This window comes from Amphiura filiformis, chromosome 15, assembly GCF_039555335.1.
Source record: "Amphiura filiformis chromosome 15, Afil_fr2py, whole genome shotgun sequence".
In the NCBI taxonomy this organism is placed as follows: Eukaryota; Metazoa; Echinodermata; class Ophiuroidea; order Amphilepidida; family Amphiuridae; genus Amphiura; species Amphiura filiformis.
In genome coordinates this window covers 40,248,740-40,271,898 of record NC_092642.1, presented here as the reverse complement: position 1 = coordinate 40,271,898, position 23,159 = coordinate 40,248,740, and the positions used below count along the sequence as shown (strand labels likewise).

Below are 23,159 nucleotides of genomic sequence, written 5' to 3'. Positions count from 1 at the left end.
GACTAGTTTTTCTGATCACATATATGTTTGCCAATTGAATCAAAGTGCACATTTTGCTAAAAACTTCAGGGTAAAAAAATTTGGTATAATCTGCTCTTGTTTAAGGGTATTTGTGGTGACAGGGTGAAAGTTGAATAGTGAAAAGTAAGAATTCATCAGTAATTTTTACTGTTACATCACTATTTTACTGTTTATTATACGGTGAGTAGTAGTAGCAGCACTATGTTGTTGTATTTCATAAAAGAGCAGTCTGTCAGTATAAATAGATGATCAATCATATGCCATCTTATTCTTACAAACTTGGATTAATTGTACACTAACAATGAAATATGGCTAGTTGTATTAACTTTTCTCTCTGTAAATAAATAGTATTATATAACTCATACAAAGTTTCTTGCTATTTGATTGGCCAGTTACTATTGATTATTTCTAGTCATTTTTCCATTGCACTGACGCGGAGCTACTGTAGCAATGCTGACAGACGCGAGAGCGTACAGTGTGAGGTTTCTACCTCGACTCGCCAATTATACTCGTAGCTGTGGGTGTTGCTTCTAAATAAATATACATTTAGATATTCATTTTGTTTTCAAAATTAAGTGGAAGAAAGGAAACTTATATACGAGTTATATAAAATAAATATTGAAAGTTTTTATTCATTCAGTGGAAAGAACATTTCCATTTGGTGAAATATGAATTGTTCCATTCAACTCGGCAAAGACTTGTTGAATGGAACAGTCCATATTTCACCTCATGAAAATATTCTTACCATTGAACTCATTTATAAACATTCAATATTTGTATAATATTTTAAATATTATAATGAACGTTATTAAAACCACCATACTGTAGTTCTAGAAATGTTCTGTTTTAATAGTTATGGTGCTTGGAATATCTTTACCAAGTTTGACCCATCTGACTTGTCACCAACAAGAAGTTTCTGATCATCATGAGAGATTGCAATAGCCCTTGGGTCATTGACCTCTGTTGTCACACATCCCATGTACACTCTTCCTGCTGCAAACCTAAAGATTGCTTTTGGATCACCCTGATTCACCACAAACACATAATCTTGTGTATTACAGCACACTTGGGTGGGTTTCCATGTAGTGACTTCAGAAGGGGTTCAGTGGTGTGAAGGCATTTGCGGTGTAGTCCAACAGTTGAAGTGTGTCCTGGCCATTTGCAATAACAATCTCTTCTTTAGATGTTACAGCAAGACTGTTTGGTGAAATGGATGGTGCAAAGCAGGCTTGGACGGTGCCATCAGAAGAATGGATTGATATAGTGTGATTATCGATATTCATGTTTTTAGCCATTCCTAATATAATGCTACCATTTTTATCTACAGTGACTGCCGTTGCTGTACATGATTCATTGAATACAAATTTCTTGAGCAACTTGTACTTGTTACTGTAAAGCTGACAACTTGTATAATTGGCACTAGGGAATACATAAATATCGTCAGGAGTAATGGCTACACATGAAGGAGATAACTCATTAAACTTGTGTAGTATGACCCCAGACATAGTATACACTGTAACACCTACTTGCATATAGTAGCCTTGAGATACCACGATCTTTTCATCTGAAGTTACTGCAATTCCAGTTGGAGATACATTTTTTTGGGATAAAGTTATCTGTCCTATTTTCTTATATCCAACCACACATTTAAACACTGGCATTGGAATATTGGGTGTGAATTGATGCAGGATTTCATCTACCTCATTGACCTCAAGGTCATTGACCTTTTGAAAGGAACTTGACAGGTCAGGTGTGCAGTTTGATACAATTTCAGAATTGGATCTTGTCCCCACCAAATGTTCACCTCGCTCTTTGATGCTATCGATTTCCGTCATTTTCCCCTTCAAACAGTATTTTATTTCAGTAAGCTTCTTGGTATGCTCTTTCTTTAACCTATCAACATCACCTACAGCTGTATCAAATACACTATCTAACACTTTCATGTAAGTTGCTTTCTTTGAGTTGAGTTCTCGTCTGATTTTATCTGCAGAGCTGGAAATCTCGTCTTCGATCTTCTCAATCTTATCTATAGCATCTTGAATTTCGTCTTTCTTCTTATTGCATTCCTTCATTTGCTCTTTCAATCCCTGCAACTTGTTATCAGCTGCTTGTTGCAGGGTAGCCGTATCATGATCATGACAGCACTGTTTTGAGTCAATACAGTCTTTGCAGACTGGCTTGTCACACGTTTTGCAATAGAACTTCTTTTCTTTGTTATCATGCTCACTACAGTACTGTCCTTCAACACAAGAGAGGCTGACTTCTCCAGATAATATGTTTGCTACTGCTGTGATGCGATGGTGCTTCATAACTTTCCATATCTTGTGGGCATCATGACAAGTTTCGCACAAGTAATTCTTACAATCATGGCAATACACAGAAGCTGTCTTGTCTGGTTCCTCGCATAGGTCACATGACCTTGCTGAAAGATCAGGATTTGCTTCAGTTTTTGCCTGTGGAGAAACAAAGAAGAGTTTTTCATAATATGCGCGTTATAAATATTAGTCTCAGATATTATTCATCTTCATAATATGCGCGTTACAACTCTCTACAATATCTTATTATATATCTTTAATTGAAATGCTATTATTTTAATTACATAATTTTGTATATTTTGTAATGTTTCAGAAACAATCATGTTTATGTATTCTTACATAATAATTTAGATAATTTTTGGTAACATTAAAGGACCACTTCGTATAACTTCCAGATCTGGGTGTTTGATATACCTAGATTTGGAAGACGGGTGTGTGCACTTATTTAAGCATGTTAGGCCTATACGTATATAAACTGTAAAGGTACCCTCCGGGTGTAATAGTCATTATCAAATACATTCTAAAGTTATCATGTAAGTAATGTTATGCTGTATTAATGAAAATGCTATCTCCAATCAGGGATTTCCCTTTTAACAAAGGAGCACCGGCGCATTGCATGCATCATGCATATAGCACAGAATTTATAGGCAAGTCCAACTCAAGAAAAAACTACTACATTGAAGTTACTTGGGTTAATAGAATCAAAAGAAGCTTTTGTGTCGCCTCGATTTGTTACTTCAATCCAAGATGGTGTCCAAAATTACCAAAGTAGGGGAAGGTGGGGCATAACGGAACACTTAACCGAGGATGCTCTATGCGTCACCATAAGTAATATGACTGGAAAAAGTATATGTTCAGTTGAAGTTTGTATTTACCGTTAATATACCATTAACCAATATAACTTGAATCTTACAATTTTTATAAAAATGAAGAAATATTTTCAAAAAATAAATCCGTTTTGCCCCACTATCGGGGCAAAACGGAACCCCCCTATGGGGCAAAACGGCACCCTGTGTGTAAACTTATATCAGTAGTTCCATTGGTAGGCCGTAGGCCGGGTTATATGTAGGCCTATCAGTTACAATATTAAGTGGGCCTACCATCTCGTGGAGTGAGTGGTTAACTTCTTATAGACCTAGTAGGCCTATAATATGTATGACCAATATTTGATTAGAAAGAAATATTAAGTAGGCCTACCCATCTCTCTGGAGTAAGTTAACTTTTAATCATTTATTCTATCTGTAGGCCTAGGCCTAGTTTAATATGCCTATGTTTCAGCGAAGTGTTTACCATGCTCGAGTAGGCCCCTAGATAACGCCTAAATTTTCTTGAGTGAAGACGTATTATGTCCAATTGGGGCAAAAGCGGAACCCATCTGTGGGCAAAAGCGCCCGGGGCAAAAGCGGAACCCTGTTCCGTTATGCCCCCACTAGGGGTTCCGTTTTGCCCCATACCCGATTTTTTAGAAATAGGTTGCATGCATAATACATTGTATCATATAGGCCATGCAGTACATACAGCTCAAAGCTAGTACCTTAGTGTTTACAATATACACAATTATTTGGGAATCCGATATTAATGAAGTAAAATTTCAGCGCATTAAACATCTACATATCTTTACGTCAGACAGGTTGTAATTTTTGACTCGATCTTGCTCGGATGTCAGTAGATTGTTTCAGATCAAATTTTTGTTGTAAATCTGCGTGACCATACTTGTGTTCCTCAATATAATTTGCATAGACGGCAGTATTGCCAAGGCCTATTTTCCCCATGGGTCCGCTTTTGCCCGGGGTCCGTTATGCCCCACCTTCCCTACACACTACTGTTTTAATAGCCAATATCTTACAAACATAATGAATTTGGCCGACTCAATGTAAGCTTGGACATGTTTAAACATTGCATATCGGCACTTTTTCACATTTTTAAGTTTAAAAAATGAAGAAAAAGCCTCAGATTTCGGCACACTAAATAATTTAATATTGGAGAGGAGCTAGAAAAAAAGAATGAGAGAAACTTAATAAGAATGTAGGGGAAGGACACGAAGACTTCAGTTGAGCTTGTCAATTGTCACCAAGAAATTCATGAAAGAAGGAAGTACTTCAGGGGAAGAACTATACTGACTGGGAGCATTTGTCACCTAAAGACCCTACCATCATCTGATACGACCATCTAAGGCCACATGTCACAGGGGAAGTTGCCTAAAGTTGTCAACATTTTCCCAAAACGCCTGAAAATGTTAGTGTTAAATATTGGGGGCCCAATAGTGCCTGGCTCAAATTATTGGCGGAGAGGGAGGAGGCAATGGTACTTTTCCATAGCCACCAAAATGCTGGGGGGCCTGGTTCCGGAGCTACTGCCCTGTTATTTATATTACTCTGGTCAGTTTTTTTCCTTTCCACAAAGTACACAACTGGTACAATGTGCATTTATTACATATATTTAACAATGGTTGCACAATATCTGGGTATAAAAATATACAGTACATATCATAATTGTAATATCTGGATAAGATAAGAGACATAATTTATAAAGTACACATCATATTATTATAAATAGTTTTGAATATCCATCATTGAAGTTCATAGTTCAAACAAACACCGTTTTCAAACATCCAACACAATGGAGTCCCAACAGTTGTTACATGCAATCATTCTTCTGCTGGTACTTTCAAGGAAAAAATAGCAAAGTTGGACCAACCAAGAGTTAAAACCTTGAAACATATTGCTACATTGCGTGCAAAAATGAGAGACTTGGGAAGACTTTTTACCAGGAGATGGTTTCAATTTAAAAGTAGCTCCCGGTCATGTTAAAGAATCAGATAGCAACGGTTGCACAGTATTTTTTGTGGGACATGAGTGCGCATCAGACATATCAAATTGCATACTGAATATGAGGAATGTCCTTCTGATGTCAAGTAATTTTGTTTATTTTAAATTCACGATATAATACAAATTTTAATTTGAAGATAAACATTTTTTCCCAAAAAAATGTATATCTTTAATACGAAACGTCAAAAATTTCAAATGATCGTAGGCTTTTCCTCCCAGCTACATATACTTATATTTATAAAATTTACTTTGAGGACTGTTAAATATCAAAAATATAAATTTTCAATAATTTGCCTTTTCTGTATTTTCTGTATTCAGAAGGCAATTCGATATGTCTGATGTGCTCTCAGGCCCCACAAAACATTGTTGCACATTTTGCTAAAAACTTATTGGGGGTAAATTTTTTTGGTATAATCTGCTCTTGTTTAAGGGTATTTTTTGTGGTAGGGTGAAAGTTGAATAGTGAAAAGTGACAACTCATCAGTAATTTTTACTGTTACATCACTATTTTACTGTTTATATACGGTGAGTAGTAGTAGCAGCACTATGTTGTTGTACTTCAAAAAAGAGTAGTCTGTCTGTATAAATAAATGATCAATCATATGCCATCTTATTCTTACAAACTTGGATTAATTGTACACTAACAATGCAATATGGCTAGTTGTATTCACTTTTCTCTCAGTAAATAAATAGTATTATATAACTCATACAAAGTTTGTTATTTGATTGGCCAGTTACTATTGATTATTTCTAGTCATTTTTCCAATGCACAAATTATGCAGAGCTACTGTAGCAATGCTGACAGACGCGAGAGCGTATAGTGTGAGGTTTCTACCTCGACTCGCCAATTATACTCCTAGCTGTGGGTGTTGCTTCTAAATAAATATACATTTAGATATTCATTTTGTTTTCAAAATTAAGTGGAAGAAAGGAAACTTATATACGAGTTATATAAAATAAATATTGAAAGTGTTTAGTCATTCAGTGGAAAGAACATTTCCATTTGGTGAAATTTGAATTGTTCCATTCAACTCGGCAAAGACTTGTTGAATGGAACAGTCCATATTTCACCTCATGAAAATATTCTTACCATTGAACTCATTTATAAACATTCAATATTTGTATAATATTTTAAATATTATAATGAGCGTTATTAAAACCACCATACTGTAGTTCTAGAAATGTTCTGTTTTAATAGTTATGGTGCTTGGAATATATTTACCAAGTTTGACCCATCTGACTTGTCACCAACAAGAAGTTTCTGATCATCATGAGAGATTGCAATAGCCCAAGGGTCATTGACCTCTGTTGTCACACATCCCATGTACACTCTTCCTGCTGCAAACCTAAAGATTGCTTTTGGATCACCCTGATTCACCACAAACACACAATCTTGTGTATTACAGCACACTTGGGTGGGTTTCCATGTAGTGACTTCAGAAGGGGGTTCAGTGGTGTGAAGGCATTTGCCGGTGTAGTCCAACAGTTGAAGTGTGTCCTGGCCATTTGCAATAACAATCTCTTCTTTAGATGTTACAGCAAGACTGTTTGGTGAAATGGATGGTGCAAAGCAGGCTTGGACGGTGCCATCAGAAGAATGGATTGATATAGTGTGATTATCGATATTCATGTTTTTAGCCATTCCTAATATAATGCTACCATTTTTATCTACAGTGACTGCTGTTGCTGTACATGATTCATTGAATACAAATTTCTTGAGCAACTTGTACTTGTTACTGTAAAGCTGACAACTTGTATAATTGGCACTAGGGAATACATAAATATCGTCAGGAGTAATGGCTACACATGAAGGAAATAACTCATTAAACTTGTGTAGTATGACCCCAGACATAGTATACACTGTAACACCTACTTGCATATAGTAGCCTTGAGATACCACGATCTTTTCATCTGAAGTTACTGCAATTCCAGTTGGAGATACATTTTTTTGGGATAAAGTTATCTGTCCTATTTTCTTATATCCAACCACATATTTACACACTGGCATTGGAATATTGGGTGTGAATTGATGCAGGATTTCATCTACCTCATTGACCTCAAGGTCACTGACCTTTTGAAAGGAACTTGACAGGTCAGGTGTGCAGTTTGATACAATTTCAGAATTGGATCTTGTCCCCACCAAATGTTCACCTCGCTCTTTGATGCTATCGATTTCCGTCATTTTCCCCTTCAAACAGTATTTTATTTCAGTAAGCTTCTTAGTATGCTCCTTCTTTAACCTATCAACATCGCCTACAGCTGTATCAAATACACTCTCTACCACTTTCATGTAAGTTGCTTTCTTTGAGTTAAGTTCACATCTGATTTTATCTGCAGAGCAGGAAATCTCGTCTTCGATCTTCTCTATCTTATCTATAGCATCTTGAATTTCGTCTTTCTTCTTATTGCATTCCTTCATTTGCTCTTTCAATCCCTGCAACTTGTTATCAGCTGCTTGTTGCAGAGTAACCGTATCATGATCATGACAGCACTGTTTTGAGTCAATACAGTCTTTGCAGACTGGCTTGTCACACGTTTTGCAATAGAACTTCTTTTCTTTATTATCATGCTCACTACAATACTGTCCTTCAACATGAGAGAGGCTGACTTCTTCAGATAATTTGTCTGCTACTGTTAACACTGTATGGTGCTTCATACCTTTCCATGCTGCATGAATAGTTAGGCAAGATTCACACAAGTAATGCTTGCAGTCCTGGCAATACACAGAGGCTGTCTTGTCTTGTTCCTCGCATTGGTCACATGACCTTACTGAGAGATCAGGGGTTGCCCCGGTTTTAGCCTGTGGAGACACAAAGGAAAAGTTTCTTCAAGATAGGTGATTTGATACAGGAAGTCCATAGAGGTGTACACAAAATTACAAAAAAAGTACCAAAAGTAGTTTTGATCACCCTGTATATGCATAATGTATATATCCTATTCCTTTATTATTTCAAGGTGTAAAACAGCGTTCGAAATAGGGCCGGTTAGCCGGCCATTGGCCTGTAACTTTTTGGCCTGGCCGGTAACTTTTCTGACTGGCATCTAGTTGCTGGCCGGTAACTTTTTAAGGTCAAGCCCGGCTGGCCTGTAACTTATTTAGGCATATTTCGAACACTGGTGTAAAAGTATTTGAAACATTTTAAAGTATCTAAATAAAAATCACTGACTAAAAGGTTGCAATAAGGCCACAGCTCCATATTTCTATATTTTATATGTAAACATAAATGTTGAGCACCATGTATATCTAATTGGTGGATATTGGGTCAGTGATCAGAAATGTAATGTAAGCCCTTTTTGTTGTCATAAGTAAATACTAAGCACAGAATTGCTATCTTTTATTCTCACATTTAATTACAAATCTATGACATAATGTGTTTTAGCATATTTATTACCTTCTCCTCCATATTGAGTGTTTCCTTTAGACTGTTAATGAAATGAGCCTGAAATCCTCTACTGGTATTTGAGTTGCTTTCAGTTTGGATAAGTCATGGCGTCAATACTTTGGAATCACCCTTCTTATTTGTCTTTATGCCCATATCATCAAACATTCCTCCCTTGTAGACCAGGTAATTCTACGCAGGTTCTTGGAAAGTTAAAAGGCTCAAGACAGATGCTGCAGTGAAAATAGTTTTGGTCTTTTTATGCTAAAGAGCTAGCCGTATATCCTGCCTTATATGAAATTTATACTGTGATGTACCGCGTCTGATGAAGCAATTGAAGCCAAAGTACAGCAAATTTATCAGTTTGAGTCCAGCAATGGGCTATTCCAGTTGAAATCCATACGCTCGTTATGGATGACATGACCTTAATCTTCCACACAGGGAGTGTGAATTTCAAATAGGGTTACTCCATTTGAAATCTACACTCAATGTTTGGGAGATTCATGTCCACCATAGGGGGGTATGGATTTCAAATTGAATAGCCCAATGCAGCGTTATCTCTGTGTACTTTACTAAAGTCTACCAGGCATGGCAGCACATACAGGAAAATCCCATCGCCTACACAGTTCATGCAATAAGTACCTAGATTGATTCAAGTTCATCAAACTTTGAGGTCAAAATGTTGCATGTTGCTGACAAAAATCCTTTTAAAAGGAATGTGCAAGCACAGAGATTAACTTTTAATTGTGTGGGAATAGTTTGGGCAAAAATTGTTTTAGTAAGTGAATTAATGTCCTTTTATGTCCTCATGTTATAATGATCATTATCGGAGAGGTTGAGAACTTGTATATAATGGTAGCCCAAAAGGTGCAATTAATAAATGTACCACTTTGTATGGGGCGGGTGCATATTTGAAAAGACATAAGCTCAAGCACAACACAAAAAAAGGTGACAAGTTAAACATGCTTGGCCTATGATTAAAACCACTTTTTTTTCTCTCATTACCAGATGGTGACCATGCTACAGAGTATACCAATATGGCTTGATCACAGCAGACTTACTACCTTCTTGGAGGATGTAGTATCAAAGTGAGTATTGCTTATGGGAGGAGGGTGTGTCTTATATTTACTTCACTATTATCTGTTCCAACTCCAATGACAAAAAAAAAATTGTGGGTAGGATTACGACAAACGTTCAATGGAGGGGCATGAAAACTAGCACTGCAGCCCTGTTATATTGATTTTTCAGGGTAAAATGCTAATACATATTTCAGTGGATCCAAAAATCTAGGGAAATTAATGAGGTGTGAGTGGAGCTGGAATAGATAATAACATGTTACAGTTTGCTCAGCTTATAGACTCATAACATTGTGTATTGATATAGAATGGCATGCACACATTTGGGCGATGTGTTGTGAAATGAGGAACCGGCACGCGCTTATGTGAATTTACACAAGCATTTGCGGGACTTCATGCAAGCATAAGCTGGGACATTATTGATTTTGCGCAGTAACAAAAAACAAATCATTTTCACCAGTTATAAGCTAAACAAACTATGATTCATTTTGCCATAACTTTGTTCAACTTGTTTTCAATGAGTTTCACATGGTAAAAGGATGTAACTTGTAAAAACAATAGGAAGATAATTTGTTTTGCAATAAATAATGTATGATATAGTTAGCCAACGTGTGGCAAAAGAGAGTAATATTGTCTTAATGTCTCTGTATGTTACAACCTTATCCCATATGAGTCAAATAGAAAAGCTAACCTCAATCATGGCAAAAGAAAGTATATTGCTAGTGATGTAAATTGAAGATGCACACTTTTACTATTATAAAGCCACTTAACAGCTGAAGTTGTTGTTAGAAGAAGATTTGAAGTGTTCGATCAGATTCTCAAGATAGAATAGCTTGAGAATAAAGAATACCATTCCTAAAACTAACCTTAATGCTACAACTCAACATCAAAATCACCTAACCGGGATTGAGTTTTGAAAATAACAGCTTGCTACAAAACGCACTTCTGGAAATGTTTAGGTGGGTTGTCAGGTGTGCTATTAAATTGCACTCGGTAAGAAGTTTAGGAATTGAAGTGTGCTATAAATCACATTCGGACAGACGATTTAAGGTGTACGATGATGGTCGCACTTGCACACCTTAAAACTCAATCCCTGTCCTAATCATAGCCTCATTCATACTTAAACTATTTCCAGTAAAATAGCCAACATAACATTGTATAAGATATTTGCTTGACAAAACTTTGAAGAAAACGTGTTTTGGGGTTACTGTTATTGAGACACCTTATATTATTTCCTAGAATATAACCCTCTATTGAAATATGTTTTACATTTTGCCAGCTATCACAAAATCTTGGGTCCAATTTTGAAAGTGGTATACAATGACCTGATGCTAGCTAAGCCAGAGGAGTTGATGTCACCTACCAGAAAGCCTAAGTCACTAAAGAAACAACAATCAGTGGAGGCACCCTCTTCTTATGGGTCTATGGTGATGCCGTCAGTTGCTGGACAGAGGTCAGTGATAAATGAGGAGATTTTAACTGGGGACACATGGGTGGACTATTCTGGTTGAAATCCATACACTTATGGAAGACATGATCTCGATCTGCCACACAGGGGGTGTAGATTAGAGTCTGAAGTTTTCTGTTTTACGGAAAACGGAAGAAAATCGCGGAATCGTAGGTACAACATGGAAAATGACATTTTGTATGATGTGACAAAAATTGTTAAAATATAAGAGAAAAAAAATGCTAAAAACAATCTTTTTATGATAAAAATACTGATCAATAATACCGAAATAAAGGTATATTACCAAGGCAAGAACCCCCTATATCCCATCAAACATCGTAATAGTCAGCCTATTAGGGAGTGTTCATAAATACTTTGGTGGGGGGGCTGGAAAATATATTTTTTCATGTCGAAAATTTTTGTAACCCCCCTCTTCGTGAACCCAAAACTTTTTTGACCCCCCCCCCCTCTTAATGGACCTAAAACTTTTTGACCCCCCCTCATATTAGGTTCAAAAATATTTTGACCCCCCCCCTCATTTTAATGTAGCCTACCATTCTACATCAAAGGACAGAGGAAACATAATTATTAATGATACTAAAATTTGTATTGATGCGCAATGTGCAAATTGTAGAATTGTTTTATCATTTTGTAAAGTAGCTCAATAGTATATTTAAATGCAATCCAGTATTAAAAAAACATCCATTTATGATTGGAATCAGTGGCGATGGAAGCATTGTAATTTAGGGGGTCAGGCAGGGGACGAGTATATTTTGTTCTGGTTTTACTGGAACTGGGGGGGCAAAATAAAATTTCGGGGGCACAGTTGACAAAAAAATTGCAGAGACATATAGGGCCTACCATGTATACCGGTTTTGTTTTTTAGAGAGACTCGATTTGAGCATTTCATGTATTTGAGCTTCCAAAAAAGGTTTTATTGGGATGATATGTGGACGTAGCGTGCAAACATTTTGTATTTTACACTATTTTCGCCCATGATGGGGACGAGAATGCCTTTATTGTGACAATGTGCGCACACAGCGCGCAAACGTTTTGTATTTTACACTATTTTGGCCCATGACCGGGGTGAATTTGGGTGGAAAAGGGGCTCTTCTTTTCCTTTGCCCTCCAGATTTTATCTTTCATTTTTTGTTAGGGGAACTTTTTCTTTCATCTTTGTCATGGGGGAACTTTCCCCCTGCCCTTGGCTATACGCTACTGCCGAAATGGTGTGTTTTGCTATTTGATGGGCTAGTTCGCGTGATCGTGAGCTATAGTGAAGCACAAAATTTTGTAATTTTACCCTATTTGGGCCCAAAACACGATGCTTTTCGATGTGCTAAAAGAGTTGCATAGGGCAATTATTGATTTTTTTTCTCCTACTAGGATTTTTAGGGGGATGTCCCCCATGCAAAAATTAGAGGGTGGAAACGTGTACCCCGGTTCTCCAAGCTTCCTCTGCCTATGATTGTAGGCCTAATGCAACATGCTATACAGTAAGCCAAAGAATTAAGGTATCAGTTGTGTTCACCCCTGTATATCCTAAATAAAGACAAATATGTCAAAATTAAAACAAGCAGTCAATACCTGTACTCTTTAGCTCGGATTTAAGACCTTATTTGTTGAAATTGGTTGAGAATTAAAGAAACAGTGATCTAAAACCTAATGAAGAAACAAAATCAAAAGTTACACTTTTGTGTTCTAATCAGTGAAAGCACAACACTAGTTTTAACGTGCTAATCAATGGAAGCGCAGTGCTAGTTCTCTTGTTCACAAACGCTTTGTGTACAAATCAATAGCGCATGCAATGAAGGAAACTGCAACTTTTACATTGATATCTTCCTTGGGTTTTGGGATCGCCGTGTCTTTATTTCTTGAACAATTTCAACGAATGAGGTCTTAAATTCGAGCTAAAAGATGCAGCTATTGGCTGCAGGTTCCAATTATGACATTTTGGTCTTTGTTTAGGATATACAAGAGGTGAACATAATTGGTACCTTAATTTTTTGGCTTACTGTAGTTGTATATGGGCAATTCCACGGTAACTTGTGCTACACTTTTGGGTGTCCTTTTGCATACTTTGTGCTCCAGCTTTTAAATTGATTTGAATGGAATCTGTATTTTTTGTGTTTTAATACCCAATATTCAAGGCTAGATCCTCATAGTATTGCTAATTCAGGATATCAACTTTTGTATGTATGGGACAGCTGTAAAAATCGGTAACTCGTGCTACGAGCAGAGGACATGCTTAAAAATCACTCATTTTTATTTTGATGGTGTGCTAAAACAAAAAACACTAAAGCCTTATTGATTATATGATAAGTAATTGCTATGATAAGGTTTGTTTTGGTATAGGTCATTTTCACGGTAAAGGGTGTAACTTTGGATTTTTAACATTTTAATCCGTAGTGTTCTAATAAAGCCACATAATTCCATGATTTTTGGCCACATAAGTCATCTAGTTAGCAGCTACCTTGGGTAGCATAATCAGCTTTGGGAGTTACTGCGTTCAGTTTTAGCAGGCTTAAATGTACTTAATATTGCCATTTTGAAAAACTATAAAAACAGTAACATTTTGTAAAACCCTGTGTTTTCTTCAGTTAGTTCATGGATAATTTTTCTTATCCTGAAAGTACAGTCATATGTTCAGTAAACACTGCCACATTAGATTTAATTGTGAACAGCCCTGTATTTTTGAGAACCGGACTTGAAATTTGTCGTTTCGAGGCTTCATTTTCCGTTAACAGTTGTTAACAAACTTTGTGGGTGTAGCTTTGGTTCATAATTCTTGGTTATTTCTTCACTTCTTCTTGATTCATAACAGTTGTTATCTTAACTTGAAATGGGTAACAAAAATTAGTCGATTTGCAAGCTTTTAAAATTTTTTATAAAATCTTGACTTCAAAGAGCCGTTTTCCGTTAACTTTTTGAAGCCTCGAAACAAACTGTTCAGCAAGCTTGTGCAAATATAAATAAAAGAGCTCATCCAATCTATTTATCAAAATGTAGCAAAGTAGATCCTCAAGTCACATGTTTTTAAATCGTGGAAATATATATCACCGTTTGAAAATGGGACCCAATACAAACTTTCCGTTAACAATTGAAGCCTCGAAACAAATGAAGCCTCGAAACAACAATAAGATTAATTATCATCTATGCATATCTAAATTGGTGTGTTTCATACCGATATCTGCATTGTAATTATTACTTGATATGTGCAGAATGTCATAAATTAAAAAAAAATTTGACATTATGGTTAATGTTTGACAAATATACTGATACCCAAAAAAGCCTGTTTCGGAGGCTTCACATGCAAAAAACACCATACTTAACAAATGGGTGAAAAAATTAACATGTGATAAATCTACAATATCTGCCGCATAGAATCATTGATTCAATACACACAAGAAAATAACAGCTTAGATGATCCCAACACTGTTGTTTTAAAAAAAATACTTCTGCAATGTTTAACAATTGTTAACATGAAGCCTCCAAAACAAAAAAAATGACTTGCTGTGATAATTTAATTTTTGTCACAACTGAAATTCAATACTTAGAAGCAAAGCATGAAAATTGGTAATTGTGATATTTTTTACCTATTTTTTTATGTCAACTTGTAGTAGTTAGCCAAATATTTTACTTTTATGATCACCTGTGTTGTTAACTGAAGCCTCCGAAACACAAATCGCTTGAATTGCCAATTCTAAAAAATAACTCCAATTTCTGTGAAACTTGGCTGGGAGGTTCCTTTCATCAAGTAGTATTTGTACATGAAGTTAGACATTCAAATTATTTTAGGAACCCAAATAAAACTTTAAAAATATGTTTAAGGTTTGAAACTTCCATTGTAAATGACACTTGATGTTAAAAATTTTCAAAACTGCAATTACAAACATAGCAAAACATGGTATAAAATTTAACTTATATCTGTTGACTTACTTTGGAATGGGATTTCACATGTATTCCAGCTTTCATGTCATAATTTTCTGAGGTTATGTAAAATACATTTTTCTTAGATTTTAACCAAAATGTTATGGAAATGTCAAATTTTTATTAGAAATCAAAAGGTTTAAGCCTTGAAACATTATTTTACTGGAATTTAAGTTGCTTCTATGCATGATTTCAGTAAACAGAAACGATATTTAAGTGGTTTGAAATTTTGACCCTAAAAATCAAAAGTTACACCCTTTACTGTGAAAATGACCGTATACCTTAAAAAGTTGTGCCCCTCATAGTTTTACATTGACTGGCAAAAACATGGTAACTCGTACTACGGTAACTCGTGCTACAGTTTGTCCGCCATATATAAAATGGTATTGTTCATCTAAATGTCAATTTTTTTGATAACAATTCCTCAACAAGTGGTGTAATGATCAAATAACTCAATCTATGTACAAATAACCCCCCAAATAACCCATCTATGTACAAATAACACTATTCAGTGTATGTACCAGCATACAATGTACCACACACATTACATACAAACATCCCAGCCTTACATACGCCTTGCTTGATCATGTTTGGATATTTTATTCTGGGGCTTAAATTTAAACAGTTAAATTAAACAGTCAACAATTGATAAAACGTTTACTTCCATGTTATTTGACTCTAAATTCCCTCACAAAACTTGTGAGGGAATTTGCTCTGTAAGTTTTTAAAAAATTGCTTTCTGAGTTAAAGAATGTTTGGTCATCTTTTGGTTGAGACCATTTCCTGCTTGGTGCAAATACTCTACAGTTTGCCCGATTTCAATCACTTCACTAAGCTGGAAAATGAGCCTCATTACACTCAACAACAAACCAATTTCCAATACAAATCTTAGAACTATACAAATCTCAGTATCAACAATATCACTGTGGCTGTTAATCTCAGGATTTCCAGTATCTATTTTGTTTGTTTTATTTCTTCTTTTGCCTTGGTTACTCATTCAGTGGATGTTTTAAGGTTATCCTCTGTTCTTCCATGAGGCCCATATTAATTGATTGGTTCTTAGGCTAGATCCTAGGGGGTGGAGGGCTAAACATTTTGGTTGCATCATTTTGACCAGGTATTGATAGTGGGATATATGCTAAATAGCATGTTTTTTTAGAGAGACTGTACAATGTAAAGTCTTTGAGCTTAAAAAAAAAGGACTTTATTGGTGTGTGCAAAAATTTGCTAAATAAATTTACACTATTTTGGCACATGATCGGGGTGGAAACTGGCTCCTTGAATCTTATCTCTATCATTGCCTTCCATATTTTTACTTTAATTTTCCTGCGACAGGAGGTCACTTTTCTCTTTAATTTTTGGCCCCTACACATGTGTGGTTGCCTGGTTGTTTCTTTCTTTCTTTCTTTGTTTGGCTGTCCGGGCAGAAGCAAATTCATTAATCCACTGTACAGCTCCAACACAATAACTACAAACTTGGTACCGGTATGGTGATAGAATAATGGTGGCTTGATGTGCTGTGTAGTTTTGTGTTATGTTATTTGCATATTTATGAATATTAATGAGCTTATTTACAAATTTTGCCTACATTTTCATTAATCCACTTTGCAGCATTATAAACACAATAACCAATCAACTTCAAACTTGGTTTGGTTGGATATGGTGGCCTGATGTGCTGTATAATTTTGTGTCATGTTATTTGCATATTTAGGAATATTAATGAGCTTATTTGCATATTGCATATTATTTTTTATTTACAAACCTTTGTTATTTATACACTTTTGTGTGTGTGTGTATGGGCACCTTAATTACGAACTGCATAATTCTAGTTTGTCATGGGGCAGGCTGCCCCCCCACACTGACTACACTGCTGCTAGAAAGCTGTTACCAATATCATGGTCACATATAAATGCATATTCATGTAGTTGGGAGATCCTCTATTGCTGCCAAGTGGTAGATTTTGCATTACCTTTGCTGGTACAGGGGAAGTGGGCTATGGTAACTCGTGCTACATCGGTAACTCGTGCTACTGGTAACTCGTGCTACAGTTTTTAATGGGTCATTATTATGTGATGGATAGTGTTTTGTATATTAATTTCTTATTTTTACTCAAGGCACTACTAGTAGAAGGAAAATAATAAGTGGCATCAATTAAATTGCCAACATTTTGAAAATATATAAAAAAAATGCATCTTTCGGTAACTCGTGCTACGCCATATTTAGTGCTATGAAAACACAATGAAAGAAAAAAATTAGTTACCAATACCATGGTCACATATAAATGCATATTCATGTAGTTGGGAGATCCTCTATTGCTGCCAAGTGGTAGATTTTGCATTACCTTTGCTGGTACAGGGGGAAGTGGGCTATGGTAACTCGTGCTACATCGGTAACTTGTGCTACTGGTAACTCGTGCTACAGTTTTTAATGGGTCATTATTATGTGATGGATAGTGTTTTGTATATTAATTTCTTATTTTTACTCAAGGCACTACTACTATACTAGTAGAAGGAAAATAATAAGTGGCATCAATTAAATTGCCAACATTTTGAAAATATATAAAAAAATGCATCTTTCGGTAACTCGTACTTTACGCCATATTTAGTGCTATGAAAACGCAATGAAAGAAAAAAAAATTAGTGGGGATTATTTAAAATGTGTTGGATGTTTCTTGAAGACCATATTTCAGAGATATAAAATGTATCAAATTTAAAAGAAAAGTGCCCATGTTTAATAAAATAGGCCCACTTGGAAAATATCTAAGTTGAACAGGAGTTTTACACTTAAAATACACTCTCCAAAGAAACTTTTAAAAGAAAAATGCCGAAAAAAGTTTATAACTTGAACCTTACATCTGTTTGGAATAATATAAAAGTTAAAAGAAATATATATTGGCAATTTCATTTTTTTGAGTCATGTCCACTTTTGCTTGGAATTGCCCATATATAGTGATAATAAATTAATAATCTGTACTGCATGAAACGTTATCGTAAAAATTGTCAACACTAAAGAAGAACAAAGATATTGCACCTTTTTAGTGATTAAAAGAGCAGACCAGAAGGAACTGACACAAACCTCAAAATTAAGTTACAGACAAAAAGATATTTTTTTACACTTCATACTTATATCTTTGACTATTGAGTGACTTATCAAATTTACATAAAGGACCTGATCAAATCCCCTTATCTGGAATGAACTTTTGTTCTGGTGTTACTGCAACATTTTCGAGCGTAGCGCGCGAAAAAATTTCAGGCTATTTTATATTTTTTGCTTCAGGACTAATGTTGCTAAAGTTTTATACCCCCCCTCTACGTGCCCAAAACTTGTTAACCCCCCTGTTCATACACCCAAAAGTTTTTAACCCCCCTATTCAGAACTCCTAAAATGTTATGACCCCCCTACATATTTTCCAGCCCCCCTACCAAAGTATTTATGAACACTCCCTTATCGTGAGAATATTCCAATCAGAGCATATTGCTCGCGATATTGAACACTTTATTGTGACATTATCATTGTTTATACATTTTAAGCTTTATTCATGACACGGATTTACAAATTTTACAACACGGAAAATGGATTTTAGAAAATGGTAAACTTCAGACTCTAGTGTAGATTTCAACTGGAGTTACCCATTTAGGGAATCCCTATTTGGAATTCACACTCCCTGTGTGGAAGATTAAGGTTATGTCTTCCATAGGGGTGTATGGATTTCAACTGGAGTACATACGCACTTGCTGGATGATGTTGATAGATCACAGATCGCATGTCTGCGATTGGAGGTGTTTAGTCAGTCTGTACTGGGTGAATAAAACTCTTCAAACATGCACAGTGTGTTGCTGTCTGAGCTGTGTTTACTGGGGTAACACATGTGTAGATGGTTGTGATTTATGCCACATTAAAATACTAAGAAATATTTGTGCACCAAAGTTCTCCAATCTTCAAAGATCTACAAGTAGTACAACTCTTTAGTATAGATGAGTTGACCTATGATGTCACATGTTTACATTCAGACCGCCCTCTATTGTTTCAAGCCAGGCAAAATAACAAAGGAGTGTCTATGACAGACCACATAAATTTCTTTAAAACTCAACTTTTAAAAACCTTTGAAGTTTTGTGTGATATTATGTATATGGCTTGATGCATTTATAAACAAGTTTGATAACATTTTTAGTATTATTTGCTTTGAAACCAAAGTTAATGAATAAAAATCAACTTCTTCCATGTAAACTAAAGTGTTTTTTGCCTGACAGTTTTGATCACAGACCAACAGAGGGCGTATCAAATGGAAACACATGTCACCTCATCTATAGTCCTGTCTTTCTATGAAGTTTCATGGAGGGAGTAAGCTATTTTGCACATGTATGGTAATTGTGGCTTGATTTATGCCCAGTTATTTTGTATTGATTCTTAAAAAAAAGAAGACAAAAATGATCCATGACATGAATCACTAAAAAGTTCACTAATCAACAGTATACTTATCTCTTCGATAATGTTACAGGTCAAAAAGCCTTGTACGACATCCAAGTTTTGATGTGGGGTCAAAGAGGGTCATACCAGTGGTCATCAAGAAAGAAGCATCTAAGAAGACAAAGGTAATGATAATTTAAACCTTAGGTCCATATGCAAATCAAGTTAGATCAGGTCTAACTATGGAGGTTAGACTAAAGGAGGGATCCTTTTACTCTTTTTATTTCCTCATTTACTCCTAGCAAAGTCCAAAAGTTAAGGTGGTTATGGAGGCATTATAAAAGTGCTCTAAGCATGTTTTAAACAGATTAATTGAGTAGAGCAAAGTACACTGATCAGTGTGCCTTTTGTTTGGTGTCAATCGCACATACGGTTTTCAAAATATATCAATTTATATTTTCTTTGTATCTTATTGTTTTTATCAATAATCAATTAAGTTAATGAGCTAAATTGACTGGAGAAGCTCATTTACATATAATTTTTGCCAATATTTTGCTAAAAATCCATGCATAAATGTTCAGGGTACTTTTATTTTGCATACTTTTGCTCTGAAACTTGGTCAAAGTGTTTCTAATATGTTCTAATGTATTATATAGTGAAGCCGCCCCCTAATTTGCATATTTGCATAATTAATTAGCATTTATGCAAATTAGCTCATTAATTATGCAAATATGCAAATTAGAGGGCGGCTTCACTGTATAATACATTAGAACATATTAGAAACACTTTGACCAAGTTTCAGAGCAAAAGTATGCAAAATAAAAGTACCCTGAACATTTATGCATTGATTTTAGCAAAATATTGGTAAAATTACATATTAATGAGCCTTTCCAGTCCTTTTAGCTCATTAACTATATTGATTATTGACAAAAACAATAGGATACAAAGAAAATATAAATTGATGTATTATGGAAACCGTATGTCCATTTGCTCAATCAAAAGGCATATTGATCAGTGTACTTTACCCTACTCAATTAATCTGTTTAAAACATGCTCAAAGCATTGTCTAATTTCTAGAAAATGCATCCAATACCACCTTAAACTGCAGCCATCTAATATTAAGCTACATATATTTGCCTTTAACAGGATGTACAATAATTAGAACAATATATGTAATACCAAAAGTCCCTTCGTATGACTAATCTTCGTAGTTAGACCAAGTCTAAAAGTTAGACCTGATCTAACATTTTGCACATATAAACTATATGCACTCTAAGATCTTTGAAAATTGACAAATAAAAGCACCTACAACCTCTTTCCATTCTGATTATGCTTTGTCATTAGTAGGCCTGTTGACCAATATTATACATTATTATGTTTTGATGGATCCAAGTGTGTAAAAATATTGGATCCAAAACATAATAATGATAAAATTGGATGCTTTAAGCCCATATTTATTGGTCGAGCTATGAGTTTTAAAATATTGGACTCGACTCACGTCTCGTCCAATATTTTAAAACTCATAGCTCGACTCAATAAATATGGGCTCAATCGATCCATTTTATATCAAATATTTACTGCTCATGAGGGATCTAGTGGAATTTATTGGTCCCGAGGTGAACTGGAGACTGCGAGCCTACTATTTTCCCGAGACTGCTAGATCGAGGGAAAGTAGTAGGCTCACAGTCTCCAGTTCACCAAGGGGACCAATAGATTCCACCAGATCCCGAATTCAGAGCTGTAAATATTTGTTTTATATCATTCATTAATATATTCTTTGTTCATTGATTGGTTTAAAAAATATTAGAAACCCCATTATCATAGGTATAGGCCTAGGCATACATGCAGGCAAGGCAGGTGTTCGATTTACCACCTGCACGCCTGCACATATGCAGGTGATTTTGATTCTGTGCAGGTAACTTTTCAAATGTACCTGCACAAGTGCATGTAGAATTTTAGTCATAAATTACACAGTTGGAATCAGCAACGACGAACGTACAATGTGCCTCTAAATCAAAGAAGTAATATAAATATCCCTTACGAAATGACACCAATTTTTTTTTTCATCTGTAATAAAGATGATTAGTTTCACAGCACAAACATCTTATTTTATATGGTTAAATTGTGTGCAAGTTACTTTCACTTTGTGCAGATAGATTTTCTATGTTACCTGCACAAATGCAAGTGACTGTTTTCTGGTAAATCGAACACTGAGGCAAGGCCTAGTAAAGGCTAGGCTGGCCTTGCTCTGTTTTGTTGAATGCACACGCACAAAGCACGCACACAGTTGAGTGGCGAGTTGCAAAGACTACTGGGAACTGCAATGCGGCCATGGGGTTATACAGGCTCAGAGGGAAATTTATAGTAGCATATCATTCCCTGGGGAAATAGTACTTCCAATTATAGTACCCCGTTCCCTCATCAATCGGCTTTTTGACTACTTTGCAAAATGTGGTTTTTTTGGTCACATGATACTAGTTAAACCAATTAATGGATATAATGCTAGTTATTATTAAGTGTGGCATATACAGCCTGTCTCAAAAAAAATTGGGCAAGTAAAAAGCGCCCACTATGGCAATTAGAGAATACCGTTGTGACATAATGCTTACATCAACGTCACAGGCGCAGTTTTAGCTCTCAAATATTGTTTGTTCTGTTCAATTTGCTTGTTCCAAGTTCGAGATATTTTTATTTAACAACGTAAGGGTAAAATCACAATTGTGCCACTTTTACTAGGGAAGAGAGCTGTACATGTAAATCAATGATTGCTGATGTTGATGCGTCTAATGCAATCCTCCTTTCGGGTGCATGCATTAGACGCATCGACATCAGCACGCATTCATTATTTTGTCTAATATCTCTCCCAACAAGTAATACGCGTTCATTAACATTTAACATGTATAAGTGCGCAATATTTGTTTGTCTTTTAAATGTCTTAAGTGACTAAGAGAACAGCATTTACCATGATAAAGTCATTGACATGCACATGTATTTAATTTTTACAGCAGAATGTGAAATATTTATTTATCTTTTAATCTCTTTTAAAGCCATATTATAACATTTGCTGTTGAGGACGCCCTCACTGATTTTTTAAAATTCACTTTTTTACACAATTATAGTGTACTTTATTAAACCAATATACCCTGCAAAAATCAAGACTCTAGGTGCTGTAGTTTTGTCAAAATCCGATATTTTGAATAAAGCGCCGGAACCGGCGTCTTATTATTACGATGGAATTATTAGTCGAACGCATACATTTTTTTTTTAACGATCCGGCCGCCACCGAGATCTACACAAAGGGTCGTACCATAACATGACCGAAGGAGTGGTACGACATTGGCGACATACACGCTGGTAGTAAATTCCAATTTTCTTTGCTTTGACGTAGTTGTTCGGCTCAAAAATAAAAGGGGATATATCTGACAGTAAGAACTAACATTTTATGTCAAAGAAATGCTAATCTATTTTGTATGATAATGTTATAATATTGCTTTAAGTGGAAAAGGGGAATCATCATTCCTGCATCATGATAAAACAGTAAAAACAGTGTAAAAATTGTGTATTGTGTAATTGATGCATTCTTTTGATTTCACGAAGGAACTCTTGATAAACTTGATGCTATCACTGTTACATGTAAAGTCCTCTTCCTATTAAAAGTGGTACAATTGTAATTTTACCCTTTCGTCTTTACCTAAACATATCTCGAGATTAAAACAAGCAAATTGAACAGTATAAACAAAATTTGAGAGCTAAGA

General features: G+C 35.4%; 2 protein-coding genes across 2 annotated transcripts in view; one reads left to right on the top strand and one right to left on the bottom strand.

Moving 5' to 3' along the window:
* The window catches only part of LOC140171636 (uncharacterized), a 43,729-nt gene that overhangs the window by 13,248 nt on the left and 7,322 nt on the right, over nucleotides 1–23,159 (top strand). The window contains exons 10-12 of the mRNA XM_072194924.1: nucleotides 9,553–9,632; nucleotides 10,900–11,073; nucleotides 19,496–19,589. Of these exons, the coding sequence (XP_072051025.1) occupies nucleotides 9,553–9,632; nucleotides 10,900–11,073; nucleotides 19,496–19,589 (348 nt within the window). The remainder of the gene's footprint in view (nucleotides 1–9,552; nucleotides 9,633–10,899; nucleotides 11,074–19,495; nucleotides 19,590–23,159) is intronic.
* On the bottom strand, nucleotides 6,294–9,092 carry LOC140172217 (E3 ubiquitin-protein ligase TRIM45-like). Its single transcript, XM_072195528.1, has 2 exons — nucleotides 8,557–9,092; nucleotides 6,294–7,964 (listed from the first exon to the last, which is right to left on the bottom strand). The coding sequence occupies exons 1-2, from the start codon at nucleotides 8,566–8,568 to the stop codon at nucleotides 6,363–6,365; spliced, it is 1,614 nt and encodes a 537-aa protein (XP_072051629.1). The 5' UTR covers nucleotides 8,569–9,092; the 3' UTR covers nucleotides 6,294–6,362.